The sequence below is a fragment of the Prionailurus bengalensis genome, chromosome C1 (genome assembly GCF_016509475.1).
Source record: "Prionailurus bengalensis isolate Pbe53 chromosome C1, Fcat_Pben_1.1_paternal_pri, whole genome shotgun sequence".
NCBI classification, from domain to species: Eukaryota; Metazoa; Chordata; class Mammalia; order Carnivora; family Felidae; genus Prionailurus; species Prionailurus bengalensis.
The window spans coordinates 47,865,898-47,884,641 of NC_057345.1; the positions used below are offsets into that span (position 1 = coordinate 47,865,898).

At 39.3% G+C, this 18,744-nt stretch overlaps 1 protein-coding gene across 4 annotated transcripts in view; it reads right to left on the reverse strand.

Moving 5' to 3' along the window:
• Window positions 1–11,227: 11,227 nt before the first annotated feature.
• The window catches only part of MYSM1 (Myb like, SWIRM and MPN domains 1), a 34,624-nt gene continuing 27,107 nt past the window's right edge, over window positions 11,228–18,744 (reverse strand). For 2 of the 4 annotated variants that reach the window (XM_043575113.1, XM_043575114.1), the window contains 8 exons: window positions 18,272–18,326; window positions 17,876–17,926; window positions 17,109–17,183; window positions 16,335–16,523; window positions 15,266–15,398; window positions 13,495–13,600; window positions 13,259–13,316; window positions 11,228–12,244 (listed from right to left, as the gene is read on the reverse strand). In XM_043575113.1, the coding sequence (XP_043431048.1) occupies window positions 12,077–12,244; window positions 13,259–13,316; window positions 13,495–13,600; window positions 15,266–15,398; window positions 16,335–16,523; window positions 17,109–17,183; window positions 17,876–17,926; window positions 18,272–18,326 (835 nt within the window). In that variant the 3' untranslated portion in view covers window positions 11,228–12,076. The remainder of the gene's footprint in view (window positions 12,245–13,258; window positions 13,317–13,494; window positions 13,601–15,265; window positions 15,399–16,334; window positions 16,524–17,108; window positions 17,184–17,875; window positions 17,927–18,271; window positions 18,327–18,744) is intronic. The other 2 variants (XM_043575111.1, XM_043575112.1) reach the window with 2 other exon arrangements.

The following is an 18,744-nucleotide window of genomic DNA, read 5'->3' on the forward strand; positions in this document are numbered from 1 at the left end:
ACAGTTGTTGGGAGAGTCCAGCCCATTGTCCAGCTGTTGAAATAATCCTAAGCCCATGGAGGCCTTTTATTATACCCACAGAGTAACAGGCATGGAGACTCTCTACACATGGGCTTTTGTGGCAATTTCTCTGAAGAAATTACCCCAAGTTGTCTACCTTAGGCAAACAACAGTCAAAGACAATTAGAACTAGAATCTAATTCCACAAAGGTGTGTGTTATTGAAACATAATTTTTCTCTCTAAAATCACCCCCATTTCCCTCAAAGATAGCCAAATTATGACTGATTTGTTTGTAAAAACAAGTCAAGTTTTAACAAATGTGGTCTAATTATTTACTTAAGCTCAGCAAGAATTGTGATTGACCATGTATGTTCTTTTAAAATCTGCTTTGCTGGAACTTTTCATAAGGAATTTCTGATCGGACTTTTATTTATTTTATTTTTTTTAACGTTTATTTATTTTTGAGACAGAGAGAGACAGAGCATGAGCAGGGGAGGGTCAGAGAGAGAGGGGGACACAGAATCTGAAACGGGCTCCAGGCTCCGAGCTGTCAGCACAGAGCCCAACGCGGGGCTCGAACCCACGGACCATGAGATCATGACTTGAGCCGAAGTCGGCCGCCCAACCGACTGAGCCACCCAGGCGCCCCATGATCGGACTTTTAATAGGCTCTCAAGGCCAGAAGCCACGCCAAATACTTGCCATCAGATTTGCCTGCAATGCCTGTAGATTTGCGTGAATTCCTCTCCTCGAAATATGCTGAGGTCCCCCAAATATCCTGCGGTCCCTGCACCTGCTGGGAAGTGACATTTTTATTCACCTGGTAACGCTGCTGGGAACTCTGTAAGCAAGGCTGACATTTCCAGAGGCTCTGTTGGCTCCATAAATTCCACCTTAGTTCCTTAAGCTGTCTGGTCATGGCTGTCTGTGCATGCCTCTCTCAAATATGCCTTTCCAGTCAAAGCCTTGGTAATATAACCAGTGTTTCCAATGGTATCCTGTTACAAGATTCTTATTGAACTTATGGAAAGAATTATAATGGCCACGAAAGAAAGAATACTAAGAGTTTCTGAATTCTAGAGGGCTCAGGTAGGGAGAAAAGTTAAGTATTTCATTTTGTTTACAAAGGGATCTTTTATCGTATTGATGTAAATCATAGATATCTTAAAATAAAAATTTTCCCTAAAGCTGGATGCTGGGAGAGCAAAACTGGAGAACCAGCAATGTTTCAAACACAAGTCACAAAAACTACAATCATCTTTCTCAATCTATTCAGTCCCACGTTACTAATTCCTGTTCTGTTTGCGGCTTTCCCGTTAGTTCTGGAAATTCTTACTCAGCTGAGTTTTACCATCTTAAAGATATCAGCAGCCTGTATTTGTCAAAAGCCCTTTTCGTGAATCTCCCTGAAGATGAAACATGTTTTGCAAGAGCCTCAGAACAAGAACTAGAAATGACAAAAGACTTAAAAACGGGCCCGGTTAAAGATGTGATGAGAGTTCACTGTAACGCACTTGACAGGGAAATCCACTTATGTTTGTGACACACAACGTGTCAATAATTAGAGCGCCAAGTGACCTTAGATCTGGACATAGTGAAACCTTAGGGATTTCATATAATTTCTAGAACAGTTATAGCATTCGCCCATACAATATAACCCAGGTAGGGTTATCATCATTTAACAATGCTTCCATGTAACCTAACATACAAAATAAAGAAGCCTGATTTGTCAAAAAGACTCCATTTACAATTTGAATCTTGGGAACTTTGTTAAAAACCTCAGAAGGCTTTAAGCACATGCTTAAATAGGATTACAGATCATTACAAAATTCAATATTTAACTAAAGTGGCAATAAGAGATTCTTTTTTTTTTTTTTTAACATTTATTTATTTTTGAGACAGAGAGAGCATGAACATGGGAGGGGCAGAGAGAGAGGGAGACACAGAATGGGAAGCAGGCTCCAGGCTCTGAGCCATCAGCCCAGAGCCCGACGCGGGGCTCGAACTCACAGACCGCGAGATCGCGACCTGAGCTAAAGTTGGACGCTCAACGGACTGAGGCACCCAGGCGCCCCGATAAGAGATTCTAAAGACAAATACAGAACATTACACAGTTGCTAGCAGAACTTTGCTCTTTTAATACGGAGAAGTTTTAACTTTTTAAAGTAATCAACAACATGATAAAGGCAACATAGAAACTTTGTTTTTTGAGGGGGGCGCCTGGGTGGCTTAGTTGGTTAAGCGTCTGACTCTTGATTTTGGCTCAGGTCATGATCTCACGGTTCATGGGTTTGAGCTCCACATTGGGCTTGCACTAACAGTGTGGACCCTGCTTGGGATTCTCTCTTTCCCTCCCTCTCTCTCTCTCTCTCTCTCTCCCTCTCTCTCTCTCTCTCTCTCTCTCTTTCTGCCCCTTCCCCACTCTTGCATACCCTCGCATTCTCTCTCTCTCTCTCTCTCTCTCAAAATAAAATAAAATAAAAACTGAAAAAAAGAGAAAATTTGGTTTTCTGGACAGATAAAGAAAAAAACTTTGTTTACAATTTCTTGTCAAGAGTATACCAATAATCTTTTTAAAAAAGAGAAAAAGCAAATCCCAATCTTCAGTATATTTTAAAAAATCCATTCATATCAATCTTAGTCCTGACCACGTATAGAATTCTTTCCCAAAGATTCCCCTTACAGACTTTCTACAATTTCCTTTTTCATTCATATTTTCTCCTAAGCTTTCTCTCTTCAAATAAACCAGTCTCATTTTAGGACAAAATTACTTTCTTCTCCACAAAAATGCATTCCCATTCCTCACGCCTTTCTTATCAAAAACGTGTCTTACTTTCCTTGCATACAAAGTTGCTCTATCATTTTCTAGCAGTATTAATTACATTTATCAAAATTCCCACTCTTAGAAACCTTAGTTTCCAATGAAAACTAAGTAGTAGCCAACTGTGAACTGTCCATTACACCAGAATTCTTTAGATCAGAAGCTTACAAATACATTTCATAATTTCTAGAAACATGTGCTTTTCCATAATAGAATCTTTCAATTAAAGCATAAAACAGACCCCAGTATCTTTGGCTTCTCTATAATAAGAAGCCAATAGTAGATAAGTCGATATTTAGTAATTAATGTTTCAGTATTTGATCTTATTTGGCAAAGATTTAGATATCCAATGAGTTAAAACCAATTTATTACTTAACCTAGCAAAACTTCAAAGATTTAGGTTACCAAAGATGTCGAAAGCTATAAACCTTGTCATTCAACCTACTTGCTCTTAACAATTACCCATGAAAGCTTTATGAAACAGACAACATTAACTGTCCTTTTAAGTCCAACTGCAACAGATAACACATGAATTTAACTAATTCAGGTGGAAGTTGATCCTCTGAACTGTGTTTGATGTTGCTAACTCCACAAGACCTGCCCATCTTAATTAAACCACCAGACTCAAATTAGCTTTAATACCGATAGGTTACACCTGTGTCCAAAGTCAATCAACCTGTTACCCTACTGTCAATTTCACCTGGGCCTCCTGTGGGGAAATCTGAAATAGACAGTCTGAGGCCCTGGGTCCCTTCAGGATGACTTGGGAGGCACTCTAGTTTGAACCTCATAAGGAGGTGGCCACAGCTTGGGGTGCTCTCGCTCCTCAATAGCGAGGCAGGAAGAGCAGGAGCGATGGCACGGGAGGCACGGAGGACGGTAAAGGAGCTGGCTGCGTGAGAGGCACAGGCAGTGGTGCAGACACAGGAGGAGGTGGATTCAAAGTGTGCACTAACACTCCTTGATCTCTGTCTCCTGTCTCTCCTCCTGCTTTTTCTCTGGTTGCTTTTCAGCCCTTTGCACCATTTATTCAACATAACGTTCTAATCACCATTTTGGGGGAGCAGAAGGCGTATTCCCCCATCTTCCTAGGTCAAAATTCAGAAAGGACACAAAATTCAGAAAAACACAGCTGTGACTGAATGAAGCCCAGAGTGCCTGCATTTGTTCTTCCCCAAAAGTCAGCTTCGCCCATTGAACCACATGGCTTCCCAGACAAACTAAGAGAGCCAAAAGGAACCCCATATTTGGAGGCAACCAAATGAGAGGAAGGAATCCCAGAGAGCTATTCAGTGGCCATCTTTCCTCTGAGCTTAACATATATGGGCCACGCAGAATTAGAATAAAAAGCCATCCTCTTAGGGGTGCCTGGGTGGCTCAGCTGGTTGAGTGTCGGACTCCCGATTTCAGCCCAGGTCATGATCTCACAGTTCCTGAGTTTGAGCCCTTCGTCAGGCTCTTCACTGACATTGTAGCATCTGCTTGGGATTCTCTCTCTCCCCCTCTCTGCCCCTCTCCCGTCGTGCATGTGCCCTATCAAAACAAATAAACTTGAAACAAAAACAAGCATCTTCTTAGTTTTATTTTTTTTTAAATTTTTATTTATTTATTTATTTATTAACGTTTATTTATTTTTGAGTCAGAGAGAGACAGAGCATGAACGGGGAAGGGGCAGAGAGAGAGGGAGACACAGAATCGGAAGCAGGCCCCAGGCTCTGAGCCATCAGCTCAGAGCCCGACGCGGGGCTTGAACTCACGGACCGCGAGCTCGTGACCTGAGCCGAAGTCGGACGCTCAACCGACTGAGCCACCCAGGCGCCCCGCATCTTCTTAGTTTTATAACTAAAAGTAGACCAGTCAGCTAGTACTCTGCCTGGGGGTGGGGGAGGTGGGGTGAGGGTTGGGAGGGGATAGTTAGCATTCCCTATCTTGAACACACACAATTTCCAACAGAGATCTTCCCAAATGCATACCCTGGATTCCCGTTTACCTCACGATACCTTCACAAATTACAACACCCCCTGCCACAACTCCAGCTACCTGAACAAATGGGTTATGAAACAAACCTGAACAAATGGGTTATGAAAACCTGAAACAAATGGTTCAAAAGAACCCAACAGCAGGGTAACAAGGAAGGATGGTTTCCAGGGCACGCACCTATGGGGCGAACTTACCAGGAGCCAAATTTCTAGCACCTGCTTACTCTGCAACTTGTCGGTTTCTCTGCTTCCCCAAATGCAGTTAAGGCAGTGGACTGATGCAGTTCAGGGCAAGTCCTCAAAGCATCATAAGGTGTCAGCAGCTGCACAGGACTTCCTGGTCCTCCCCATCCATCCGGGGACTAACCACGAGTTGCTGACCCTGACCTATCATAGCCACGGGCTCAGTAAAGGAATGGCTGAGCCCAGGTGCACTGCCAGGCCCAAATGCAACCGTCAGGGGTCTCTAGAGTGGGGGCTGGACAAACTGAAAGTACAGCTTCTGGCTAGCTTGCCAAGAATTGCAACTGGGGCGCGGGGTGCAAGGGCACCTGGTTCTGGGGGTCCCCAACAGACCAGGCTTGGCCCCTCGCCACTGACAAAAATCCAAAGGCAGAGAGACGAATGGTGTAAAACAAGAAAATGTATTTCAGTGAGGCAACACCAAGAACCCAGTGGACTGAAGTCACAAAGATGGTCTCCAAAGTGCTGAAAATACTTAAGGTTTATATTGGGAAAATGTGGGACAATGGTGGCTGGATACATTCAGGTGGGGAGTAAAGGTCAAGTCCATCATTTTCTCCTGTTAAGTCACGTAGGGTTTTGCTGCTGTCAGGGCAGTCCCTTTTATCTGAGGGGGTAGTTTCAACCCCCATCAGGGGATGCTTTGCCTGCACGGTCTTTTGCCTGAGTTAACAGTTAAGCTGGAGAGAACTTCATCAAGGAGAGAGTAAATAAATGGAGAGAACTTCATCAAGGAGAATGTAAATAAACATTTAAAAAAATCTTAAAAATGGAAGTCCTCTTTCAATAGAGTTTGTTTATGCTAGAAAAAAAGACTGGAAAGTTAAAAGACCGTTAATGAATTCTGGTTTTAAGATGAGATTGTTCTCACTTTATACCTTCTGTGTCCTTAGTTGTCTCCATGTGAATTACCTAACATCTTCACTTACCCTACCTTCTGACCAAAGACTCACCATTCTCTAAATAAATTTCCCACTCCTTGTCTCCATACCTTTGCTAAGGTTACTTCTCTCTGGAACATCCTTCCCCAAACATCATTTAACCAAATCCTGCCGGGATGTTTAAAGGTGATTTCTTCCAAGAAATCAATCTCACCACTCACACTCTAGAGAACTATTTCTTATTGCCTAAACACCTATTACCCTTGAAGTCTTTTACAGGCATTTATAATCAATTCCAGTTTGTATCCTCGCTGTTCATGTTGGTTTTATGGGTTTCCCATGTACTAGGTAATAAATAGGCTTCTTATGGGGGAAAAAAAAAATCAAAATTTACTCATCTTTGTGTCCCCTACAATGTTCAACATAATAGAAAATCAATGTTTGAATTAATGAGGCATAGTTTGCAATTCAATGTATATGATGTTAAAAATTGAGAAATACCAAATGATTCACCAGGTTTTTTTTTTTCAAAATTTTATTTATATAGAATCTTCAGAAGGTTTCCCTTTAATTTTTACCACAAGCTAAAATTTCAAAGCTTAAAATCAGGTATTTTATAATATGTCATTGTTAAGTACAGGGAGAAGAGTTCAACCATTTCGAGGAAAAGCTTTCTTAACTGTATAAACGTTAATATTTACAATATTCTTTAATACAGATTTAGACAATGTGGCATATTTAAATATACAAAATAGTTTAAGTCATTATCTTTCATTACAGAACATTCCAAAATTCAAAGTAATAAAAGAAATCCATAAACACTAATAACATTTGGGGAAAACAACAGCAACAGGTTTATCAATAGAGTAAACTTATACATAATACACAATTTGCACATCAAATCCGCAAATTTAAAGATCTCTGATCAGTCTATTTAAATCATGCTGGAGTCTAAATACTATTCTATAGTTCATAGCTGAAACAAATGTTCTGTGATAACCTAAGAAACAGGAGTACAAACTATGAAATCACATTTAACATTCTTCTTAAATCCTCAAAGACTACTCTAGAAAACCTCAAAGACAGCACACAAGGCATTTTTCCCTGAAATTAAGGTTCTTATGAATATATTCATAAATATAGTCGAAGGAAGAAAATACAAACAACCCAGATATCCTAGGTTAATTTTACCTTCTCAGATTTAGTTTGGTATAGAGCAAGCATCTGGTATAATCATGGCTTCTCTGGGAAACTTTGACTTTCTCCTCATATTTAGGGAGCTAACATATTTATTCTCTGCCTTGTTCCAGAAGGAATTTAAGGTCGCTTAAAAGACTGAGCAAAGGCCAGAAAGCACAAATTACAGGGTAAATGGAAAAAACAAAACAAAACAGAGAAAACAGAGTTTGGGGGGAAAAGCACATATAAAACCATTTAAGGAAAGGTCAGGAATTAAAGTATATTATTCTCCACAGTGATTTTCTGGAAATATTGCAAAGTAGGGTATTAATTTGTAAGAAAACTAACTGCTGGTAAACTGGGGATATTGATCAAATTTATTAAATTTTGTATTAATCCTGATAGAGATGATGATAAAAATGTGCTTTTTCCTCTGTGCTTGGATAAAGTAAGTTTTCCTGAATGCCATCACGTAGGACTCTGGACTTAAGTATCTGGCTACTGGTAGAGGAGAATGTAGGTTAAAAGAGAAAAAAACAAAACAAAATTTAGTTGCCCTTCCTTAATTTCTACTGAGAAACCCAACAACTGGGGTGGAATGCGTGTTGACGACGTGGGGATAGACAGCCATAGGTCAGGGGGTCAGGTGTCCATAGGTCTCTGTGTCCACAGGCAAAGCCTCAATCCTGGGGTGGCCTGCCCACATCACTTCCCGCAGGCCCAACAGCTCCCCTTGTCGGGACCCAGAGAGACCAACGGAAGCAGGCAAACTGCACGGCAGGAGGCCTGCTCAGGTGGGCTTGCTGAGCCTGCAGTCTCCCTGCTGCCCACACTGCTGCCGAAGCTCTGACCCGCTTCCAGTCTGCACATCGCAGACTTCACCCCACTCGCGTGGGGCAGCGAAGTTGTGGAGGGAAGGCGGGGGCAGCATGAGCTTCCACAAAACACGAACGGGTCTGTTTAGCTCTGCTCTTCAGGTCCGGTTTCAACAAATGCTAAACGAACCATCTTGTACCTCTGAGCTGAGAGGTAAGAAGTAGAGGGGGTGGGGATGAAGAGAAGGGCTTGAGGGAAACGAAGACATGAAAGGTGGTAGGATACGTGGCATGAGGTTCAAAACTATAGATTAAGGATCAGAACAAAAATATCTACGTGACAGCTAAAACTAATCACCGCCTCCTATCTTTTTTTTTTGAAAGGATGATTGCTCCTAATCAACATTCCTAAGTTTTGGTCAGGTGAGTGAAGAATGAAGTGCAAATCTATAGATCTAAAGCCCCAGGAACTGCAGTGTTCTTGGCTGGGGTGAAGAAGCTGCCCCAGGGTCAGTGAGACAGGCTTTCCAGGGAGAGGCCAATGACTACCGTCTTCCCAAGGATACTCTTCAGAATACAGGCAGGGCCACCTTACTACCTATTAGGCACCATGCCTCCAGCCCACAATACCTTTAAGGCCCATAAAATGTTTTAATTTCTTTTCAATTCAGAAGGAAAAAAATCAATCCTTTAGATTGAGGACATGTTTATATACAATATCAGATTCATTTTATACAAATGCAATTATAATTAATTTATTTTTAATTTTTTATGGAAGAAGACACCTAAAGGCGGCAAAAGTGTCTAAGTCCTAATGTGGCTTTGAACATAGTTCAAGGATAAAATAATGGAGGAGGAAGGAGAGTCTGATCTTGTCGATCTTATTCCACTGATTTTTCTTTTTTGAAAGCTACTTTGAGATTAGATTTTAAAGAGAACTAAGTCTAATACTGGCAAAGTACTACTGTCAATTTCCGCTAGCCAAGCAGGAAAAAGAAAAAAAAAAGTTCATTATTTTACTGTCATTGGGCAACTGTAAGAATCAAATCAGGACGAAGAGATCTGGATGTTTTCAGGTCCAGTCTCCACTCCTGTAAACATTACCAGAGGGAGGTTTTCCTTTGGGTCTCTGCCTCCTGAATTTCCTATATTACACTGCCCCTCAACAGACTTCCTCTGTGCTTCTCCAAGGCCCTGGCTCTGACTGCCCTCAGTAGCCCAAGTCGGCAGTGAATGTGGGCACCTGCAGTTGAAAAATGTTTTAAGAATATGATAAGAGCAAAAGGAAACAGGGAGAATGAACGGAGGAGGAGGGAGAGGAAAAAAACTACAGATTTTTTTTTTTTTTATTTTTTTTATTTTTTTCTAATTTATTTGTTTATTTTTGGGACAGAGAGAGACAGAGCATGAATGGGGGAGGGGCAGAGAGAGAGGGAGACACAGAATCGGAAACAGGCTCCAGGCTCCGAGCCATCAGCCCAGAGCCTGACGCGGGGCTCGAACTCACGGACCGCGAGATCGTGACCTGGCTGAAGTCGGACGCTTAACCGACTGCGCCACCCAGGCGCCCAAAACTACAGATTTTAATGTTCCAAAATTATATGGTCCAAGAAAAAAAAAGGGGGGGGAAGAATATATACTAAAATGTTACCTGTGGTTTTCTAGATAACAGGATTTATATATTTTTGTTTTATTCATTTTGTTTTTAAAAAATATTTTATGATAAAACATACTCTATCATCAGAAAAAAACACTCAGTAAATATTATTTAAAAAATTGTGTTCTCCAACTCTAAACTCTGAAGATTACCATCTTTGACTTCCTCACAGTATGGCTTAGGTTGGTAAATATGGTTAACTTGGCATGCAGAGGAACCGGATTTGAGAAAAGAACTGTTAACAATTTCAATTATTTTCCATCACCCGAATTCATCAATTTATACAGAAATATCAATCAAGAGCTAATTAATACCACTTTCTAGGATCTGTTCCCAATGTACAATGGGAAAAACATGTCAAAAGGAAGAGTACAAAGGAAGCAATTACTATGTTTTACAGAATCGCAGACTTTGTGTGCTTGGAAGGATAAACTAAGTCATAAAACTCAGACCCGTGGATTATAGGTGAAGGGCCTGAGGTCCAGACAGATTATGTGATTTTATCACTGTCACAGAGCAAAGCTGATAATAGAATTAGCATAAGTACTCAGGTTTCCTGATTTTTGGTCTATAGCTCTTATAAACCTCAGTCCCAAAAGTAATTGCCTTATACACTGTTTCATTGTTTATCCTAACTACCTATAGAGGAATACATTTAGACCTGCAGGGCTGTTAGGAAGGTCATTTAGACCTCAGTTACACAAGAATTTAGGCCCAGAGAAGGTCAACTGTATCCATCTCTCCACCCCCCACCTCCAAGTCACAAGGTTGAGCCAAGACCCAGGCCATCTAAAACTGGCTCGCTGCTCTCTCAAATACTGCTATATTCTTCTGTAGCTAATGATTACAACCAAAAGAGATAAAAATACAGAATCACATCCAGATAAGACGTAATAAAACTATTATTAATAAGGATGTTTGGAGAATGGGTGTAAATCAGTTCTATAGCTAACAGAAATGAACTCAAATCTATTTGAGTAAACAGGCAGCATGATTGCTAATTTTACTTGAAAATGTACTTAAATGTAAATCACAACTTTAAGTTTTGTTGGAAGAACAAAGATGATGGAAGATGATGTAAATAAGGGCTTTCAGGTTCTCAGGTTCATGCATCTGAAAATAAATTATAAATGTTTTTAATTCTTTAGAGCAGGGGTTGGACGATAATGGCCAGCAACTCGTTTTCTGTGAGGCTCATGAGGTAATACGAATGGTTTTACATTTTTAAAGGATTGTAAAAAAATACAAAGGAGAATGTCTGATAGAGACAGTATGTGGCCTACAAACCTAAGTTATTGTCTAAATGCCCCTTTACATAAAAAGTTTGCTGACTTAAGGGGCACCTGGGTGGCTTGGTTGGTCGAGTGTCCAACTTCAGCTCGGGTCATGATCTCACGGTTTGTGGGTTCCAGCCCCGCATCAGGCTCTGTGCTGACAACTCAAGAGCCTGGAGCCGGCTTTGGATTGTGTGTCTCCTCTCTCTGCCCCTCCCCAACTTGTGCTCTGTCTCTGTCTTTCAAAAATAAAGAAATGTAAAAAAAAATTAAAAAAATTAAAAAAATTAAAAAAAGAAAGTTTGCTAACTTATGTTCTACATTTAGAAAGTATATGAAACTGGGTTAGATATGTAATATACCCTGGAAGGCTTTTGTGTTTTTAAAATTAAATCTCTGATTTAATATTTAAGCAGTATTATAATTTGCCTCTTCTGAGAACAGGTAGTAGAAAAAAATCTAGTTTGAGGGTGAAGATTATTCATCTTCCAATTAAATGAGGTTTTATCACACACACTAACAGAAGTGGACATACAGTTGAAGCTAATTATTTCATGTATCTGAAATCCATACAAAATGTTTCAGATAGCTGAGAAAATGCCATATCCTATAGTATTACTGCTATAAAATAAAATGGAAACAAATATCTATAATGGGAAAACTGGCAAGCTGATTCTCTCCTTTGGGTCTCTTATGCCTGCCCTGGCCTCCTATAGCATGTTGCTAGATTCATTAGACCACTAGTTCTCAACCATGTTATTAATTACCTCAGTGACCATCCATCCATGTCTCGTTTGCAACCATAACCAAATCTCACCAAAACACATGGAAACAATGGAAGTGCTCCTAATGAGACACAGACATGAAGTACCAAAAGTGGAATGACTAGTTGGGGAAGAAATAAATATGACAGATACATGCCATTTATCGACCTGAATACAACAGTACAGCAGACAGCCCTTCAGAGTCTACTGCACTGCTTACTGGCCATGGTCGGACTGGAGCACCGCAGCAGACCCTGGTTCACACAACACTCTGATAATCACTGTAGGAAAACAAGTCCATATCTCTTTGTCACATGATTTACGTGACCAAGTTGGATTCTGTGAACTAGAGACAAAATATTAAAGGTGTGCCACTATTAGCTAAATTACAATAATTTCAAGGTTATTACTTTGAGAGTAGGATCTATTGTGTCCAGATTAGAATGCCTTACTTTAAAATAATTACATTAACAATTCCTTTGGACCCACAGCACAGTTCTCTTCAGCCACTCCATTCTCTGGCTTGCTTTTGTAATTGGAAAGGAATAAATTTTCTATTTGAGTCAAGAATTCTTCGGCAATGAAGCAATTAGTCACGTTGCTCAGAGTTTTCCTCAGACACTCCAAGAGCTATTGGAGAGAAAAGTTTTATATTTAAAAAGGGTAAGAAGAGGGTTTGCACTACTATCGTTATTGTATCCCTTTCCAAATCTTTTTCTAATAAGCAAAAGAGAAACAGTCTCCTTAAATGTGGCTGAAGACAGTTTTGTGATCAATAATCACGCACCTAGAGTGTAGAAAGTCACTGTTGAGAAATGCTTGGGCTTATTCCTTTATGACTTTATATGAGGAGACACACTTGAGATTTTAAGTGTGATTTTTTTACTTTGGACAAATTTGTGACTTTGCTTCTTTTTTTAGTAGTTACATTTACAAAGCAAAGTAATCCTGTAGAACGAAAATCTACGTACATCCACGGACGCTACATCAGGATGGTAGATAGAGCTGTTTCCTGAGAAACATGCACATCAACCTTCCAACAGAACAAAAAGAAAGTTTTAATACAAGGGGGTAAAAATATTAAAAAGAAACTCAGTATGTTTTAGTTTTCTCTTCTTAAATTGCTACCAAAAAAAAAAAAAACAAAAAAAAAAACAGATGTTACCAGTCTATGGGTCTTTAACTCTTTATACCCATAGAAGCAAAACAAGAAGTAAAATAAAAATGTTCAGGACTCTTTATTTCCTACCAGAAAGTTAAATAAAATGACACTTAAACTTAATTATTAGATTTATACTACCAATCTTAAAAACGAACAATTAAGGCTAAATGGAAACATGAGACTTTTGAATTTAATAAAATGAGAAAAATGTTCTCCATTGTATATAATAATAATCTGCTAGGAAATTTATCAGCCAACACTGACAAATTTATTCTAAACTAGTATTACTTCTATATGCAAGTGTGGGCAACAAAATACGTTACTAATTTTCTCCTAGAAATTAATTTTAGATAGGAAACGGCAATAACAAAAATACACAGAAAATGTATCCACAAAGCATTAGGCATCATGGGAAACCACATCGAGATGAATAGCTTTAGAATCTGTGAACAATAGAACCAATTAAAATCAAGGCAGCTTACTTTCTGCAAACAAGTCAGGTCAGAATCCCGGCGGAAGATTTTATCCATAGGGACACTGCTGTTGGAAGAAATATGAAGACAAACTGATGAAACAAATACCACAAACGAATCTGTTTTCTAATAAACTGTCACTGACGCCATACATCATAATTTTATATTTAACTTGGGTTTTCTCTAAAACATCATTTAATGAGACGCGCTGCAGATGTGCGGCCACCTCAAACCACAGCACATACCTATGGGACAGTCGGTATTTTTCTATTATCCATCTTGCCTTTTCAAACACTAATCCCCACTGAGGTTCTTCTAGCATCTGCTGTACTTCAAATTTGTAAGGTAAACCTAGAAAAGCATAATGAAGCAGACTGTCATCAGCTATCGCTTCAATCCCCAATCTCCTTTTAATTACCAAGAATCCTCACAACCACAACCTGGCAGACCAGCTGAACAGCACTTTAAACATAGTGGGCATTCATTAAATATTTACTGCCTGGCTGAACCTGGCCCATCGAGCATATTAATGCTCAGCAATTAATAACAATAAAGAAGAGCACATGTACCATTTGCATGACAATTCTATGTAAGGAACGGAGAAGCAGGATGATCACATAATTTATATCCAAATCAAGAGACTTTTTGAGTGAAAGGGAGCACTGTTAAAAACGGTGCCAGAACTACGGCTAAACAGACACCGAGGTAGGCAAACGAAGACAATTCTATCCTAGTAATTGTTATTTTCACACGGGTCATTGAGCTTACAGCAATGCTATAAGGCAGGTGCATTATTCCTACGTTAAAGATAAGGAAACGAAGGCCGAGACACGTGGAACGACCTGCTTAGACTGGTGAAGTGGAAGAGCCTGGATTTTAAGCCCCAGCAGGTCTGCCTGGCTTCTGGGCCCACACTCACTTGACCTGCCTGCCTACAGGTGCTAACCTAACCAGTCAGGGAATAGGATGAACTCTGGAAGGGCAGCAACTGCACTCCTGTCAAAATGGTCATGCTCAGTTCCAGAGACAGGAGCCCAAGGGGTGGATGCCATGTACGTAGCCAGAAAGGCAAAAGACCAAAGGATGAGCCTACTTAGAAATTTTTCACATGGCCTTCAAGATCCCCCTGTAATTATATTTGCAGTGTATTAAAAGAAAAGCTGAGTTGATCTGTTAGCAGAGGGCAACACCGTAAAATTAACTGTAGAATTTATACAATGCTTACTACATGGAATGCCACTTAAATGCACTAGCTGCCAGTACTGTCCTTTATTTATTTATTTTTGGATGAGGACACAGAGCCACAGAGAGGTTAAATAACCTGTTCATCAGCATACACGTAATTACCAAATAGAGCCAGGATCTGAACCCAGGCAGTCTGGCTCCAGTTTATGTTATTAACTTTACATTATACTGCCTCTCAACTGCGTTTTTGCCAATATTAAGACTTTTGCTGGTAAATAAAATGCCAGCAAATCGAAAGGCATGAAAAAAAATGAAGGAAAACATTATGATTGTCCTTCCTTACAATATAAGCATACTCTGTCAATACGCTCTAAAATGGTCTTTTTTCCCCATTTTTTCCCAGGTGGATTTTTTTTTTTTCGTTTCTTAGTTCTCCTCTATTTCATGTCTTCCCTCCAAAAACTTAAGAATAAAGCATTTGACTAGTTTTATTGCGATATTTGCTTTGTTGTGGCGTTCTGGAACCAAACCTGCAGTATCTCCGTGGTATGCCTGCCTGTAACTAACATGCACGCTGCCTGGCTCTAACTTTTCTGCACAATATAACCCTTGTGCCCAGAGGCCATGGTAACACAGTGGGGACTTGAATCTAGAAGGATATCACTAAAGGAAAGAGGGAGGCCGCACTACATGGTATGTAGACAGCAATTCTCTAGTTGAGGCTGCAAAGCTTTCCATCACATAGTTTCACATAGTTGTAAATTCGTTGCTATGAAAGATTCAAAGAAACGTGGCAGAAAGAGGATGAAGTTGTTTTTGTTGAAAACTTACGGTAAGAGCCATCTGAGCTAATTTCATCACTTATAACTAGGCAGGTAATCTGGGAATAAGGTAAAGGATTGTTCTGATTATAAGGACTAACAATCATTCCAATGAACTTGGCACCGCCTCTGGAGAAGTAACTCTACAATTCAAAGAAAAGTAAAATTAGTCTTGACTACATAAATTTAAAAATCAGCATTTACCCATAGCAACATCTTAAACAACGAATGGAGAAAAAAGGAGCACCAAAGTGTGTTAAAAACTTCACATCCAAACAGCAACTAAATGAAATATACTATATATCATTCCACACTCTAAATTTTTCAGGTCAAAATGTACTCAACCCAACCAGAAATGATCCTTAAAAATATGACCTGGCCTGAAAATCTGTATTTACCATGAATATGTCTACAAATTATTTTCACTACCCTTCAGCTATAATCTTTATCAATATGGTAATAATAGCTGCCTATAGCAAAAACATACACCTATCAAACATAAAATGTTGGAACAAAAGTTTGATTTTTCCAGAGATGCCAAATAGACTGCTTCTGGTTATTTCACTTGTACCCAGTCCCTGTACTAGTTGTTCCCATCAATTTTTAGAGGCTCTGGGAGTAATTATCACTGTCACTTAGATGGCTTCTCTGTACTAAATAGCTGATTTTCCAAATGTTTAAATAAACATACATTACCCCTGTAATCAGGAAAAATGCAAAGTTATTTCAAAACTCCAGATGTAAATAATATTAGAAATTCAATACTTTGCTAGAAATGTTAGAAGTATATTTATAGAGGGCGCTTGGGTGGCCCAGTCAGTTAAGCGTCAGACTTCAGCTCAGGTCACGATCTCACAGTCTGTGAGTTCGAGCCCCGCGTCGGGCTCTGTGCTGACAGCTCAGAGCCTGGAGCCTGCTTCAGATTCTGTGTCTCCCTCTCTCTCTGCCCCTCCCCTGCTCATGCTCTGTCTCTCAAAAATGAATAAACGTTAAAAAAAAAAAAAAGTATATTTATATAATAGAATAGAAAGCAACGAGAGGAGAGAAAACGTGCATACATGCAAGACCTAGAGGCGCACCTGGTATTTGGCTTGAGTGTCAATATCTCGTAAAGAAGGATTTGGATCAAAGGCAGGATGAGAATGATACCATCCAATTACACGATAGCCTCTCACAGCCAAGGTTTCTGAGGCCTGTGTTTGTGACACAGGATCCATCTCACACTGCAGTCCTGTACTCAGACTGTTACATGGTTCTGCTGCACAGACCTATAAAAGATTAATCCTTACATGGTTACACTGAATCCCGTTAATTCTATCACTTTAATGTTTTAGTTCTTTCATACATAGATACAGAGGCTTTTTTTAGGCCACGTCTTTTATCCAACAGTATCACAGGCAGCCTTTAGCCTGCAAATGAATTACACTTCAAAAGTGATTCGATGTAGGAACTCAGAATCCACTTTTCCACTCAGACAAGGCCATAATAATTGTTAGTTTTCCAGGCCAGCCCATATAATACCTGCACATACAAAGTCTTTCAATGAGTCCTATTATTTATGATAATAATTTCAACAAAGTGATGCATGCCAAGTTTCAACTATAAGGTTGCTGCATGGTTCCTGGCCTCTTAAGAGTAGTTGTAGCATTTTACTGGTGAAGGCAACGAGGAGGCGAGGCCTGGCCGTGCTCCCTGTTTCTTGATGGTAAAAGGAATATCCAGCCCACACTGGCATATTCTCATTTATATCACAGGTAATTCTATTTTAATTATATCCACTGAAATCTATAAAAATATTTGGTATGGCAGCAGGACTAAATGATTTTAAAAAATATTTAAGAGCAAGAACTTACTTCAACTATCTTATCAACTTCTGAGTATCTTCCTCCTAATAGACCAATCACTTCTGCCATAGAAACATGAGCATGCTAAAAAGAAATACAAAATAGACTTAGCCCAAACATACAAATCCATCTGACAAAAAATCAGAATAAAGCTCACTTATACATAGGAGAATCATTTGTAAGTATGGTAACCGGGCATAGCAGAGGAATCAGACACTAGGCTCACTACACAAAGACTTGGGATTTCAATCTATCTGCACTGCCAGCTAAGAAGCTTTGAACCAAACACTCAAAGATGTCATTATTTAATTTACAAAATGAAGACACCATTTGCTTTCCTCACTCAGGACCCTAAAGATAAAAAGTAAAAGTCACTCCTGGTAGTCCTACAAAAAACATCCTCTAGAAAAACATCCAAAACCAACACAGCTACTGGAGGTCTCAGGAACTTAGTGCAAACAAGGAACCTCCAAGTGGTAGGAGTTGTGGTTTGCTGCAGTTATCTAGAAGGCAGCAGACAAAGGATGCCAGGAAATTAAAACAGGGTTAATGATGATAAACAGTCTGCAAAAACTCACATTAATTTATTTTCTCTAAAATATGGAAACATGCAATTGTTTGGCTTTTCTCCAAAAGAAAAGACTTATTTTTAGACTCCTTGTAAAAGAGGATAGTTAAGATCCAAAATACACGTCTTCCATACTCTCTCTTAAGCCTGCAATAAAAATACACAAGAATAGAAATCAGAGTAAGTAAACACAATAGATTATCCTTACCAAATCCATTATTAAAAGTGCTTCTGAAGCCACTTTCACCTGAAATGGCTCCTGAAATATAAAAAAAAAAAAAAAAAAATGGGGGAGCATAAAAATAGAGATTTATTCCTCCTCACTGGAATGTCCACCCTTTTCTTCTTTACCTATCACACCAAGTTCTCATCACCAACTAAGGCTCAGCACAAATCAGAGATTTTTACAAATATTATCATTCAAAATCCTAGCATAGAGAAATTCTCTTTCATTTCCCATCTGCATCACTCATCTGACCCATAATGTACCTTGCCTCGTCCAATCTTTCACATACATATATGCCTTGCACACAAAGGAAAAGAAATACTTCCTGTCTGACAGAAGGGCATGGTTTATGGCCGTTTAGTGATGCATAAATAGTACCTGCTTTTCTTCACTGAAAGAATGACAAGGTATCAGTTGGAAGGGATCAAATGAGCTGAAAAAGAAAAAAAAATCACTTCTAATATAATCTCAATGACAAGATCGGGAAAATAACATTCACTTAAATTTGAAAATGTGTATCAATAATCTAAATCTAGATTCTCAGAAAAATACTAAGCGAGGGGAATTTCTTAGGACATCCCATATAACTCTGCTGAGTTTTGGACTTGATTTAAAAAATGGGAAATGACAGGGCCTTTGGGAGAAAGTAGTTGTTGCCTTAGTTTCTTTTAACACCCAAAGAGAAGAACGTTGTACCCACACATGTGTCCTAAACTGAAAGGTTTCAAAAAGTTTGAAGAAAATGTAAACAACTCCCTGACATGACATGGTAAAAAAAGTTTCAAGAAGAAAGTTCTCAAAAACACTTGTCAGTACGGTATCAGCACAGGGTAGGGACTCAAATATTTGTT